The sequence below is a fragment of the Rhea americana genome, unplaced genomic scaffold, assembly GCF_003343005.1.
Source record: "Rhea americana isolate MKP2758 unplaced genomic scaffold, rheAme1 scaffold_180, whole genome shotgun sequence".
In the NCBI taxonomy this organism is placed as follows: domain Eukaryota; kingdom Metazoa; phylum Chordata; class Aves; order Rheiformes; family Rheidae; genus Rhea; species Rhea americana.
Window position 1 is genome coordinate 1,586,316 of NW_028185928.1, and position 13,238 is coordinate 1,599,553.

General features: G+C 39.2%; 1 protein-coding gene across 1 annotated transcript; it reads right to left on the minus strand.

Annotated features, from left to right (window-relative positions):
- Positions 1–2,613: 2,613 nt before the first annotated feature.
- On the minus strand, positions 2,614–12,884 carry ALDH8A1 (aldehyde dehydrogenase 8 family member A1). The gene is made up of 7 exons (XM_085301897.1): positions 12,747–12,884; positions 8,290–8,437; positions 7,703–7,858; positions 6,171–6,320; positions 5,275–5,531; positions 4,675–4,836; positions 2,614–3,255 (listed from the first exon to the last, which is right to left on the minus strand). The coding sequence occupies exons 1-7, from the start codon at positions 12,882–12,884 to the stop codon at positions 2,803–2,805; spliced, it is 1,464 nt and encodes a 487-aa protein (XP_085158023.1). The 3' UTR covers positions 2,614–2,802.
- Between the last annotated feature and the right edge of the window lie 354 nt (positions 12,885–13,238).

A 13,238-nucleotide genomic window follows, 5' to 3' on the forward strand; every position in this document is an offset into this window, starting at 1 on the left:
CACTGTTCACAGGAAAAAAAAATTCACTTTGACAACTTAATCTGCAAAATAGGAAAGTTATCCAYGCACCTTGCTCTACTAGAAGTCAATCTGAATAAAGAAATTATGAAAAACTTAGCTAAAGYTTAGGACATAGGGAGGATTCAGTAAACCTGCAGATAGGCCCCTGTTACATATCGCTGGCCTCTCTCATGTGAGCTGCTTTACAGGTCACTTTGCTGCCACAAGCCCCAGCTGCTCTCTCGAGTGCAGGGACTCAAGGCTGGATGTGAACATAAGAAATACACGAATTCTCCTTTTTCTACAAGCAAGAAGAATTCTCCCCACTAGTTAACACACACAAACATATATACACACTCATATATATATATATATATATATATATACATACACACACACACAGATGCATGTAACTATTCAGCTAAAGGGGGAGTTAGGAGAACAAACAAGACACTTGAACTGCATCTTAAGTACAGATCAGAAGGAAGGAACCATTGTAGATGGAAAAACACAGATAGAGACAATATCTCTATTGATACAAGTATCAATACTTGTATCATCACAGGGATCTTCTCCTGCCCAAATACAAGCACCRTCATTAGTGCCAGAGGACCTCCTTTGCCTCTCTCAGGCACTGGACACCACAAGTGACTGAATGGGTTGCTCTTGRAGATCCTCTCTGACAGAAACCTACAGAGTCATGCTGGATACGAAGCCACCAACTCCATATCCCTCACCCAAGGAGCTCAGCAGAGCCCCATCCTCTCTCCACTTAGTACTCCACCTCTCTGTAAAACACCTTGGCTATCAGGCCAGAAACAGGCAGATGACACAYGCACACATTTGTTTCTTCCATGTGGAATATACGCAGATATATCACATCTCATCTAATGCCAAGACAAAATCAACACCTGAAGGAACAGTCAGCTCATTAAAACTGAATCCAARTTGGAGAAGGAATCCTTCAAAACCTATTACTTGTATAAAATCCCATCTGCTGCTGTTGCTGAAAACTCCTGCCCTCAAACTAATGAAGCACTTCACAGCTTTTGAGTTCTTTGCTTCTCCAAACAGGAATTGTTTAAAAATAAAAAGAAAATAAAATTGGCAGAGTGAAGCTTTCACTAATATAACTCTTAATTTCCCTTCTAGTAAAATGAATGACTGAGGGCTAAAAGAAAAAAGAAAAAGAAAAAAAAAAACAAAAAAAACAAAGTAAGTGTTCTGCTGCCATCACATGGCCATAAGTAGAGTTGGACAGTTTTACAATAAAACAAAACGTTTATGCTTCTTCAGAAGACACCAATTCATTGATCCTAACATTTTTTTTATTTTCTTAACTCATCTCCRGTTATGGGTATCCATACCAAATCCATCATATAACTATTTCCCAGCCCATGTGGTATCTCTGCACTGCAACCAAGTTGGAGAAAAAAATTTCAAGGTTTATCATGCTTTCAGATCTCAGTTCTGGGGTACATTCACCAGGCAGCCAGCAATACCAGAACTGCTCAGCTCCCTGCTGCCAGACACTGGAAATGTGGGTTTGACTTCTGACTCCATCCCATGGAGCTTCATGGCCATCATGTAGAGAATTAGAACTTTTTCTTTCTTGGAGTGTAGAGGAGCAGCAGAGCAATTTGCTACTCCATTCTTTCACACATCTAATCAGCAATAATTTTTGTCAGTCTTTATGTATTTTAGAGGAGAAGTTTCTTTCTTAACAGTTCTTAAAAATACCGAAATGACTAGCCCTTCCCACAATACATGCTTTTGTAAAATTCCATATAGCTCTTTCTACTAAGAAGTATGGCTTAAAATCTGAAAAAAACAAGTCATGGGTGGCTGCTCTAAAAAATCAACAGCAACAGAGTCATCTTGGGTTAGAGTATCTATCCAAATTTATTTCTCTTTTTGCGGAATATGAACAGCTTTGTAAAATGCTTGATTTTTTTAAAAAAAAGTATATCTGTAAATGAATCAGGGAAAGTTTCCAGTATTTTTACTTTTTTGTGACAAATATTTCCAACAGACTCTTAGGAGTCACTTCCAACCTTTATTAATAAAGAATGACATTGTCAATGTTCTAGTCAARTTACTTTTCAGGGATGTGAAAAAAACACCATCACTAAGGCATAGAAGTGACAAAAGGCTGTAATTTCAAAATAGTTAAAGAACAAGTTGTGTAATGATTCAACTGTATACAGTAAAGCAGGTTGTAATTAAAATGTTTATTGTCTGTGTATGTCATGAGAATTTCATGATCCTATAGCTTTATACGATTTAATAGACTAAAGATATTGCCTCAGGCATTTAGTGGGCTATAGCATGAAGTCCTTGTCTGACATCAGTGAAGTGTAAAATGGATTAGTACATGGAACATACTATTTATAGTGGAAATGGGCTGATTCCCATTACAATAATTCACAATGTACTTGCCTATTTGTCCCTCATAAATCACCAACCACAGATACAGTTGTATATCATCCTGTCTYCAGTCTGCCTTAGAGGGAAAGATTTTTGAGATGGAAATATTGCAAGAACTTTAGGATCTGCAAGATAACCAACTCATCTGGTTTGGGATGGGTTGGCTGTGGAGTCCACACTGAGCTTCCTGTCTAACATGAAAGGCTACATTCGACATTATTATCTGGGGTGACTGTTTTCAGCCATCATTGATAATACTTGACTAGAGTTTAAGAAAAAGTTGGCCACAATAGTAGTCTGTGTTCCAGAAAGACATTTATGGTAACACAAATAACCGTCATTTATTTCACCCTAAATCACTTCCATTGACATGTGTTAGTGCTTTATTGTAATGGTTTTGACCTCAGTGAAGAATTCATAGGAATCCTTTGCTCCTTCCCTTCCTACACCTGAGGCTTTCATCCCACCAAATGGCAAGTTCAGGTCTCTAACAAGCCAGCAGTTGGTCCACACCAATCCAGACTGTAGTCTTTGTGCCACCCGATGAACGCGGCTCACATTGCTGGACCACACAGTGGCTGCCAAGCCATATTTGACACTGTTGGCTCTTTCAATCACTTCTTCTTCTGTATCAAACTCTACCACACATGTTACAGGACCAAAGATCTCTTCTTGCATGCAACAAGATTCGTCCTTGATTTCTGTAATAATTGTAGGCAGCATGAAATATCCTTTCTTGTTGCCAGATGAGAGCTCCAAGGAATCCACTCCTTCTCCACAGAGGATCCTGGCTCCTTCAGCCTGGGCTTTCTTCACATAGTTCCTTACCTGGGGAAGCAGCTGCAAAATGTCAGTGCTCAGACACAAAATTCTGAGATTTCATCTTTCCAATTTAGGTAAATCAACAGGAGTCCAAGAATACATCTAACTGAGTCACACCACGTTTTCTTCCCTCCTAATAACAGAGTCATTTCTTAGCTTTAGCTGTTATATTTCTGTAAGAGTAAGAGCAGGCCTCTCTTGCTGTAAAAATAAATGTTCCCTCTCTAAATGCTTATTAGCCAAGTAGACAGAACTGTTGCCCCTGCTCTATTTTTTTTTTTTTTTTTTTTTTTTTTTTTTNCATATTCTCAAAAGTGTAGGATCCCTGGTGAAAATAGAAGCGGGTCTCAGAACCCCCTTGCTTCTTCCAGGGGCTTGGGCAATTTGTCACATACTATGGTCCATGGTTCACTCACTCCAAGAGATCAATTATATTTTCCTATCTCATAGGCAGGCTTGTTAAATGTTCACATGTAACTAGGATGATGAAGCTATGAATACTATAGAGGCTCCTATCAATAAATAATTAAGGCTGTTTCCACGACTGCTGCTTGACTGGAATGCTACCTTGAACACGTAGGTCATGCTATTCATCTACTTCTGTGGGTTTGAAATCGTTGTATAACTTCTCTCCCTTTAGAAACACCACAGATATGTGACTTGTTCTTCTCTTTACTGTCTTAGTAAGTTAGACTCAAAAGCCCTCTGTGGTGCCACAGAATATGAGGAACTCAAGCACTGGATGTTCTTCTACCAAAATAGGCCTGAAGTACCAGCCTAGGCTTCAGAAAGCAACACAATGTTTTGGTTTTCTCTTTCACTCAGGTTTTTCAGTCTGCTTCTTGCTCATATTAATTGTTTCAGGCAGTTTTGGGATATGAGTATGTTCTCCTGGACTCTAAGCCCATAAAATCTCATTTCATACAAGCCACTAAAGCAAATTCTGTTTAGCTATGCATTGTCTGAGCTGCTCTCTAAATATATACAATTCTGAATTCATGCAAGCAGTCCTAGATAACCGTTTTTGTACTCTCCAGCATCTGCCAAAGAACAAGATGTAAAAATTAGAATGTTATGTTCATTTCTCTTATCAGGCAAATAGTTGAGCACAACAAATGCAATATCAAAATCAAAGAAAACACTGCTGTAAAATTGGTCAGTTTAAGCTTAGGATTTAGACAATTGTTTCACAATGGCTGTTAGTTGTCTAAAATTATTTTCACACAGTAGATTTTATTCAGAGCAATCACATGATGCCAGACTACTGGCAATGGAAACTTTACCAACAAGATACCTTATCACAGCTTTGAATCATAAACCCCCAAAGTTAACCTTTGAGTTAACATGGCCCTTGTCCTCAACCTCTGAAATCATCTTTTGCAGCCCTCTTAAAGATGAGGTCAGCTAAGCTCCATGTAACATCACCTTTTCTAGATGTTCTTTACTTATTAATGCTCCCACATCGACAGTAGGGTCTGAGGGGTTTCCAACCTTCCACTTCTTAGTCTCTGCTACAAATCTCTTCAAAAACTCATTATATATGCCCTTCTGAACAAAGATCCTGGAGGTGCAGAGACAGATCTCACCCTACCAAAAAACAGAAAAAAAAAACAGAATTTGTTTATATTACCTTATATTATTGATGATTACCAGTAGTTACTTCCCAAAAATGAGACTTGTGTCCTACACCCTCAGGAGGGTGTGTTTCAATTTATTTCTAGCATATCAATTGCAGCTAGAATCCTACTTCCTTGAGGGAATATACAGTGTTATTCATATGAGAGGCTGATGACATTTTGTTACCTTCCAGTAGCCCAGGAACATATCCAGGAGCATATCCTGGATTATTATGTTTCCCTTTTCTAGGAAAAATAAGATAATTTCGTATTTTTCTACTTATGACTTGCTGATAAGACAGAATCTAAAAACAGACCTTGACAATTTAGGATGTGGATTCAGAGGCGTGTGTGCATGCACAAACACACATCCCTCCTGCCGCAAGCACGGTTCAGAACCGGGAGGTACCTGGTTGGCAAAGCTGGACCTCACAGTGGCAGGGATGCATTGATTCAAGTCAGCATCATCAAAGACGAGGGCGGGATTCTTGCCTCCCAGTTCCAGGGAAAGCTTTTTGCAGTGAGGCGCACTTTTCTCTGTGATACGCTGGGCCGTGAGTGTGCTTCCCGTGAAGGAGATCAGCGGCACRTCAGGATGGCATACAATAGCTTCTCCCGCCCTGGGACCCGTTCCAAACACCATGTTCACCACTCCATGGGGTATTCCTCATGAGAAGAAAGGCACAAAGCAACCATACCTTCTTTGCTCTGGGGTATTCAATTCATTGTGTTTTGTCTTTGAAGTTATAAAGTTGCTAATAGTTACAGAGTGACAAAGATTAACTTACATAGTAGTGGAAATACATGATGTTTAATAACCTTGGAGGACAGGGTTGAAAGATTAAAAAAAAAAAAAAAAAAGTTTTATTGATCTGATTTATCCACCACCAGAAGTTCATTTTTTAGTTATTCTGTCATGGGGGAAAAGTAATTATCCTCCAAATTTTTCTTAATAGTTCCTGTGGACCAAATACAATGTTGACATAGCAACCAAGAGCTTGTTCTCTCACTCACATGGTTCCCTGTGCTGGCACCATGGACGTGGGAAATCCTTATGTGGAATACAGTACTGGGGAAGAAGATACACAAAGACTTTTCATAAGATAGTTGCAAAGAGTGGGAAAGAGCTGGGGTGGAGAGATAGTATGAAGACAGGGACAGCATTTTTACTTCTCCAATGCAATATTCTACTACAGTAACCATCTTTTCCTCAATTCTTTGCATGCTTTCTGATTTCTACAGCAAACAGAGTGCACAAAAAAGCAGATGCACCCTAACCACRATCCCTTACACAAAGGGACTTACCTGCTTTTCCAAAGAGCTTACACATCATCCAAGCTGTGACAGATGTCATCTCACTTGGCTTGGCAACTACAGTATTTCCACATGCAATGGCAGGAGCTATTTTCCAGGTCAACAAGTACAGTGGCAAATTCCAAGGACTGATTAAACCAGCTACATAGCAAAAGCACAAAAAATAGGAGTTCAATCWTACTGCAACAGAAGAGTTGATTCTCTAACCTCAGTTATAAACGAACTGGGATTTATGAGGGGAATTTGGCTACGGCTTTTTCATCCATACAATTGTGTAAGAAATCCACAGCTAAAACTATGTYTCATGAACAATAACTTAAAAACTTGTGTAAAGGATCCTGAAGGTGATCAACTGCACCCTCTAARTGAGTTTTGCTGCTGTTTTAGAGGAGAAGCTTATGTTCACAGTTTGCCTTCTGGTGTYTTCTAGGAACATTAACACAAGGCTGCCACTCAAACTGTTTACATTAATTAGTCTGTAGTAATATCCTGTGGGCATACTCTTAGCCAACAGCAACGGTTAAGGCAGTATGAGTTAGTTYTTTCTTTCTCTTTCTTCTTTTGCTCTTCATAGCTTTTTTCTTTTCAATTTAAATATTAGAAGAGTATCTATAACATGCTGTGTATATTTTCCTGATAAATTTTAGCCAATTTGATTAATGTACAAATTGCTACTTCTTCCAATTSCTGAATCACTAAAATTTGTTCAGTAGCTGCCTTTGAGAATATTTTTACCCTACACATTTGTAGCAAATAGTGAAAAACAAGCTATGACTGACWGGTGTGGCTGCTCATAAAACTCGATTCCTTGATGTGTGACTGAGCAGACACAGAAATGGAGCTTCAGAACTTGGGTAAGTTTTTTTAAATGAGAGCAATTATACCAGAAGCACTCATGTTCTCCATTGCTCATGGAAACTGTTAAAAGGGTTGCCTGGCTTGGTTTATTTTATTTTTAAGAATAATTGAAATAATAATTTGGAATATTCATATATGTGTATAAAATATATAATGAGATAATCACGAATCCATTACTCATCCTGAGCACAGTGACTTTATCTCCGAAGCAATAGCAACATCTAGTGGCTGACTTCAGTGATTCCCCAACTAAAAAAAGATTCAAAGCTGTCTACCTGCCAGACAGGCTGAAATTTCCAATTGCATACTACTACCGCYCCCTCAAAGCCAAGAAGGATTTAGCTATCCCAACAGAAGTAGCAGCTAAGGGTTCTGAAAATCCTGTCCATCCACAGMAGTAATGCATATTTATGTACGCAGGCGTATGTGCACAAAATACAAGAGAAATGTTGAGGGTAGGAGCTATTGAGTTTTTTTTTTAAAGGTTATTTATCCAAGTAGTATAAATTATTTTATATTGTTACTCATGCTTTAGCAGACTGGCTATATTCAGCATGAAATCCAGAGATAGTAAAAGTTAGCTTCGGAAAAGTCCTCTTTCATTGTTGAACTCTCCTCAGGGCAGACGCCCTGCCAGCCTTTCCAGCGCTTCAGAAATGCCATACCAATTCCCACAGGAGTCCTCGAAGTGTAATGCAGGCAGCCCACGGCTGCCACCTCAGTGCACTCTGTTGTGTGATGAAGGATGGAAGAGGCGAAGAATCGGAAGTTGTACACTGCCCGAGGGATGTCCACTGTCCTAGCAAATGTAATAGTTTTACCTAAAACGTGAACAAGCACACTGCTGTATTATCATGGGCAGAAAACAGTCCATCTGAACGCCGCTGCAAACACTGCTTTAAACTTTGCTCTGAAAACTACAGCTTGAGTGTTTTGGGGGAACAGTCTTTTGTTCCATGCCCAAGTAATCCCTGGCATAGTGTAGTCATATGCCATGACAGCGGCTTCGCTGTACAACTGCATTACAAGTAGATAACAACTGAAGTCAACATTTAGAAATTCTGAAAAAACAAGCCTTAGACTACCACAGAAAAATAAAATCAGTGACAACTTCTACAAAATTAGTGCACATCAGCTTGCAGCTGCACCAACAGTTCATACTATACTAAAAATGARGATCAGATCCTCAATTTCAATAATCAGCAAGGCACTCATTTTCTCAAAATTTGAGATCATCAACTGCAATTTTTACCCTGATCCTTTGACTCCGCTTGTGCAAACGCTTCCAGATCATGTTCAATCAAGTCTGCCAGTTTGTTCAGGATCTGAGATCTTTCCAACGGACTTTTTGAGGACCAAATTGGGAAGGCATCTTTGGCAGCTCTGACAGCAGCATCCACCTAAAAACATGAAGCAGGGATGGTGAACAATCATGGAGGGTTTTAGATAGAATGAAACAACCAGTAGATCAATTCATATTTGAGAGGTTACTAAGGCAAATCACTTTGTTCAGATGACTAGCTCTTCAGAGTTGTGCTTGTTCACAGCTTCTCCACTTTCTTCTTCTCAAGACACTATCAATAATGTTGGTTAGGTTATGGAATAGGGTTTCTCGATACTTTATTTTCCTGTAACTCTTAATTTTCTCTACTTTGCAGTAACTTGTGGGCAGCCCTCTAGCCTAGAGTGGATGCCAGATGGGTCAAGTTGGCACCAGAAAGTGCTACCAGTCTGAACCATTTGGAACCTTGTTTCTCATGGGGGAGGTGCAGRAATCTGCCAGAGTATCCAAATGGTCACAGTAAGGTCTTGCCATATGAGACTTACTGGGCAACGATGAAAGTAAGGAGGTGGGGAAGGAGAAGGATGCCCTTCTTTCATTAGATCAAGAAAGGTCTGAGAATACATTTATGGAATTACCACTCAGAAATATTTTTATTCTTACCCAATCGCAGCTAGAAACACATTAATGCCCTCACAGGAGAAAAAAAAAAAAAAAAGAAAAGAAAAGAAAAGAAAAAAAGAAAGAAAAAAAAGAAAGAAAAAGAAAATGCTCTTTTCTAAACTCTTGGAATTTAGATGTTTATCTGATCAGATATCTAACAAGGTCTACAGATATGAAAGATCATCATATGCTTTTATATAGATGCATATCRGTCTTGCCAGTATTCTACCTGAGATGTACGTAACTTCTGTCTGTTGCTGCCGTGGTTCTTCAGCCTGCCTTTACTGAATGGTGGCAGAAGACCAGTGCCTCTCCAAAGTGGAGTAGGCTTTAATGGATTAAAATTTATCATAAAGTTCCCTCTCAACTAGCTCTTCTGGGCTGAATAAAAATTATCYGGATCTACTGATTTACAAACTGTTCCTTTTAGATATTTACCAGTCTCTCAGATTACTTAAGGTGGTTACTAGCAACTTTCATATTTTAACTGTTCTGTTTCTCTAGTTTTGCTTCATATATATCACTTTGTAACAGCTTCCACTAACATAGAAGCCCAAGGTGGGCTTCTATTTTAAGCTGTGTTCCTACTTGGCTTCTTGTCATCTTYATTCATAAATTTCTTCAGCCTTGAGAAATCTTTCCTGGTCAGTAACTAAAAGGACATTGATGTAGTAATATATTAGATGATTCTGGCCTGTTACTAACATCACTGGTTCTTACACAATCACCAAATACTCCTTCCCACCAGTTCCACAAATCTGAATTCCAAAATTGTTCCTTCACATTGTGACAAGTGCCACCAAAATCATCATAACTATAGATACACCAATGATGTTTTACTAAGGGAAGCACAAAAGCACAAGTAGGTGGAAATCCTGTTTTTCCCCCCTGCACATCAGACTAGATGCAGAACTAGAGATGGAAGGACAGAGAGATACTAGTATGAAGGCCAAGGTAGGAAATAAACCAACATATACAAGGTCATACAGATCACTGGCCAAGCCCAGAAACCTAGRCTCTACTCTTTTGACCATAGTTCGACAATCTACAATTCAGTTGCCAAAGCCTGCAGACCATCAGCTATTGAATGGCTAGAACAGGGCCAAAGCTGGTCTGCAAAAGGGGACCTGCAGCATGTAGAGCAAGTCAGGTACGAATGGCAGGAGCTCCTGGAGTCTAGTGTCCTCTGACTTCTACATGCAGCAGGAGGGAGAARCTCCTGCCTCAGGTAGGGGCAAGAGGTGACTGATGTAGGCAGAGTTTCCCAGCTCTCAAGAGAAACTCAGTGGAACACATACCTATAAAGAAAAATATGATCTGGCACACCACCCTGGAGAGGTTCACCCCCTAAGCATCTAGACCTTCCCTACTAACTAACGTGTTCTTCCACCCTTCTGTCATTAGGTGCCATCGTGGTGCTGCAGCTCATTTGCTTTCTTCTTTGTTGCCTCTTTCACTTGGTGCTATATGCTTCAAAAGAGAGCTGATGTGAAGCTAATGCTATCAGTACTTCTAACTCTCCAACAAGTTCTGAAGCAGAGGGAAAATGCAGCATTTTCATAGATAGTAGAAGAAAAAATTAGCAGAGCAAGGAATGAAGCAGCAGTAGATYGATCCAAAAAAGTAAGCGTAGAAAAATWGAGWSMTTYKKWMMRAAKSWCTCWGAGAGAAGACAAGTTAAACAGTTACTTAGTTTGACTAGCGGAAAGAAGCAAAGAAAGTCAAGCCATAAAGAAAATATGCATAAGAATTCAGCTATAAACTTGTGTGTCTGAAACACGTCCTCCTGCTTTGCTCTTTTGCACATTAAAGACTRAATACCAAAGAACAATTCAGAACTATCATAAAATGTTGATATTAAAATACATTATACATTACACATTATACAATAGCATCTCAGGGTATTCTGTTTTCTGGTGGATGATGCAGTGGAGTAAAATTCTTTAAAGGTAGGTTTGCCGGGCCTAATTAGCCATCACAAGTCTGTGTTTTGGGTGTACAGKTCAACTACTCAGCCTGCTTTGGTGTTGGCTTTCTGGAGCTCAAGATATCTGTCTAAGGGATAAAGTAAAACCCTGAAAAACATTGTGCTGGAATTCCATCACTGAAAAAGCCAGTGCAGCTGGCCTAGTTTTAAATTCTGGGGTCAGCAACAGATTCTGATTCATACTTGTTTTGCCTCCTACTTTCCACTGAAACCAAYCAAAAAGACCAACAGGCCATCCAATCTTGCTAGAAACTAGCAGGCCAAATGCCTTTTTGAACCTAATCCTTGATGCTTATTTTGAAGTTTATTTTATCCTCGAAGAAGTATGTGATTGTACTTCAGCATATTCCATCAGGCATCAGTGGATATCAGCTCTGCYGAGCCCTCCCTTTTTGCATGACTGACTAAGGGCAGCAGTAAAGCACTCACTGACTTCATGAGTGTTTAGACTGAGTTCCAGATCCCACACACAACCACTAAGAAAGCTAAAACAAGAAATTCATCATTCTTTACATACCTGTTACTTTATGTATACTTGGACTATAGTCTAGAATAGCCAGTAGCCTACTTCTGTTAGACTGTTCTGCCATTCTCACAAATTCCCAATTTTAATAATTCTGCAAATGAATAAACAGGAAGATTTGCACCTGCACATCAAAGAACAGCCTTTGCAGGCATAATTAGTGTYGGAATGAACTTACACAAGTGTATTCTAGTAAATCCAACCTGTTACACTTTAACTCTTGGTCATCAACATCTAGCAAATATTTACCCAACTGAAATTACAGTGCAAAGGTTTCTGCTGAAAGAAGTACAAAGAAAGCAGTCCAAAAGACTGAAATGTAAGTAAATGGAACAAGTACACACAGAAGCAGTTTGTTTAAAAAATATTTTGAAAATGAAACAATGCCGGACACTATTAGTCAAAGTTTTCCACACCTTTTGTAGGATCTAACCTTTTCCAGTCATTTCTCCCTATAGTGAATCTGAAACACGACATTAGACACACCTTTTCATCACTTAGAAGTGATCAAGTCATCAATGAAACCACAGTTCCCAAAATGAGTGACATGTTGTCCTATCTCACTTGAACACACATATAAGGTACCAAGAAACATTCATCCCCCCAGTAAGTACAGGACTGAAAAACAGTGCATGTCTGTTCCTATTGATTGATGAAGAGGATGAGCTACATTATAAMGGAATGTACACTCATTGCAGCCAGTTCCTCACTTGCGCTTAATATCCAGCTATTTCAACCCAATTTCAGGACTGGAAGGTTTCAACCATACCTTGAAGAAGAGCCAACAAGACAAAAAACCTTTTAAATGACAACAGCAAAAAAATGAAAACATATTCAATTGCATACAGTGGCTCTAAGTTTGCAGAAGAGAGCAACATGCCCTTTTTCTCTCTTCCAGAGATGTTTATACTTACTGCGAATGCAAGTATTGTCAGTAACGTATGTACCAGACATCTCTTTCTTATGTGAGCTGAAAGAGCTACACTGAAGTAATTGAAGTTCTGTTGATCTACACCCAGCTTAGGACTTTGCCTGTAACTTTGTAATTGCAAAGTGTAAAAAGTTGGAGGTATTTGCTGCTGCAGCAATAAATCACCAAGCATTGTAATACAATCATGAATTTATTCATTTAAGTGTTAAGGGCTTAGATGTTTTTCTAGTCTCTCACCTTTCACTCTCTCCCACTCAAAACATTCACATTATTTGCAATGAACATTCTCTTTTTACCGTCTTATACATTTGAATAGTACTCACCTCTTCTTTGCCACTGTCCGGCACCCTGCAGTAGACATCTCCTGTTGACGGATTATAGGAGTCTATATAGGAGGAACAAGGAACAAACTTGCCAGCTATAAAGTTTTCCAGCACTAAAAGAGTCTTTGAGGAAGACATTGTTAGMAGCTTGCTTTATCTTTATTTTTTTCCCCTAAGAGGTGTCAATTTAGATTAGTAGTTTTGTATTATTTGCACTGCTAGTTTGAACTCCTCCCCCTCTCTCTCCGTGTTCTCTGTGTTGCTCACTCAAAAGTGGGAAGGAACTCCGGYAGCAACAGCAGAAACAAAAGAGAAAAGCAGGAATAATGACTCTGTCTGTGGGCTTGTTTTTCTTGCAGTTTAGGCACAGRGGCAGAATCACCTAAGATATTTAAAATCTGCTCTTTTGTGTATGTAAAAAGTAAAATATTAAAGAAAGGAGAAAATAATGATTTGACAGGGAAATTTCTCCCTGTAGCAGTGTCTGCAGCT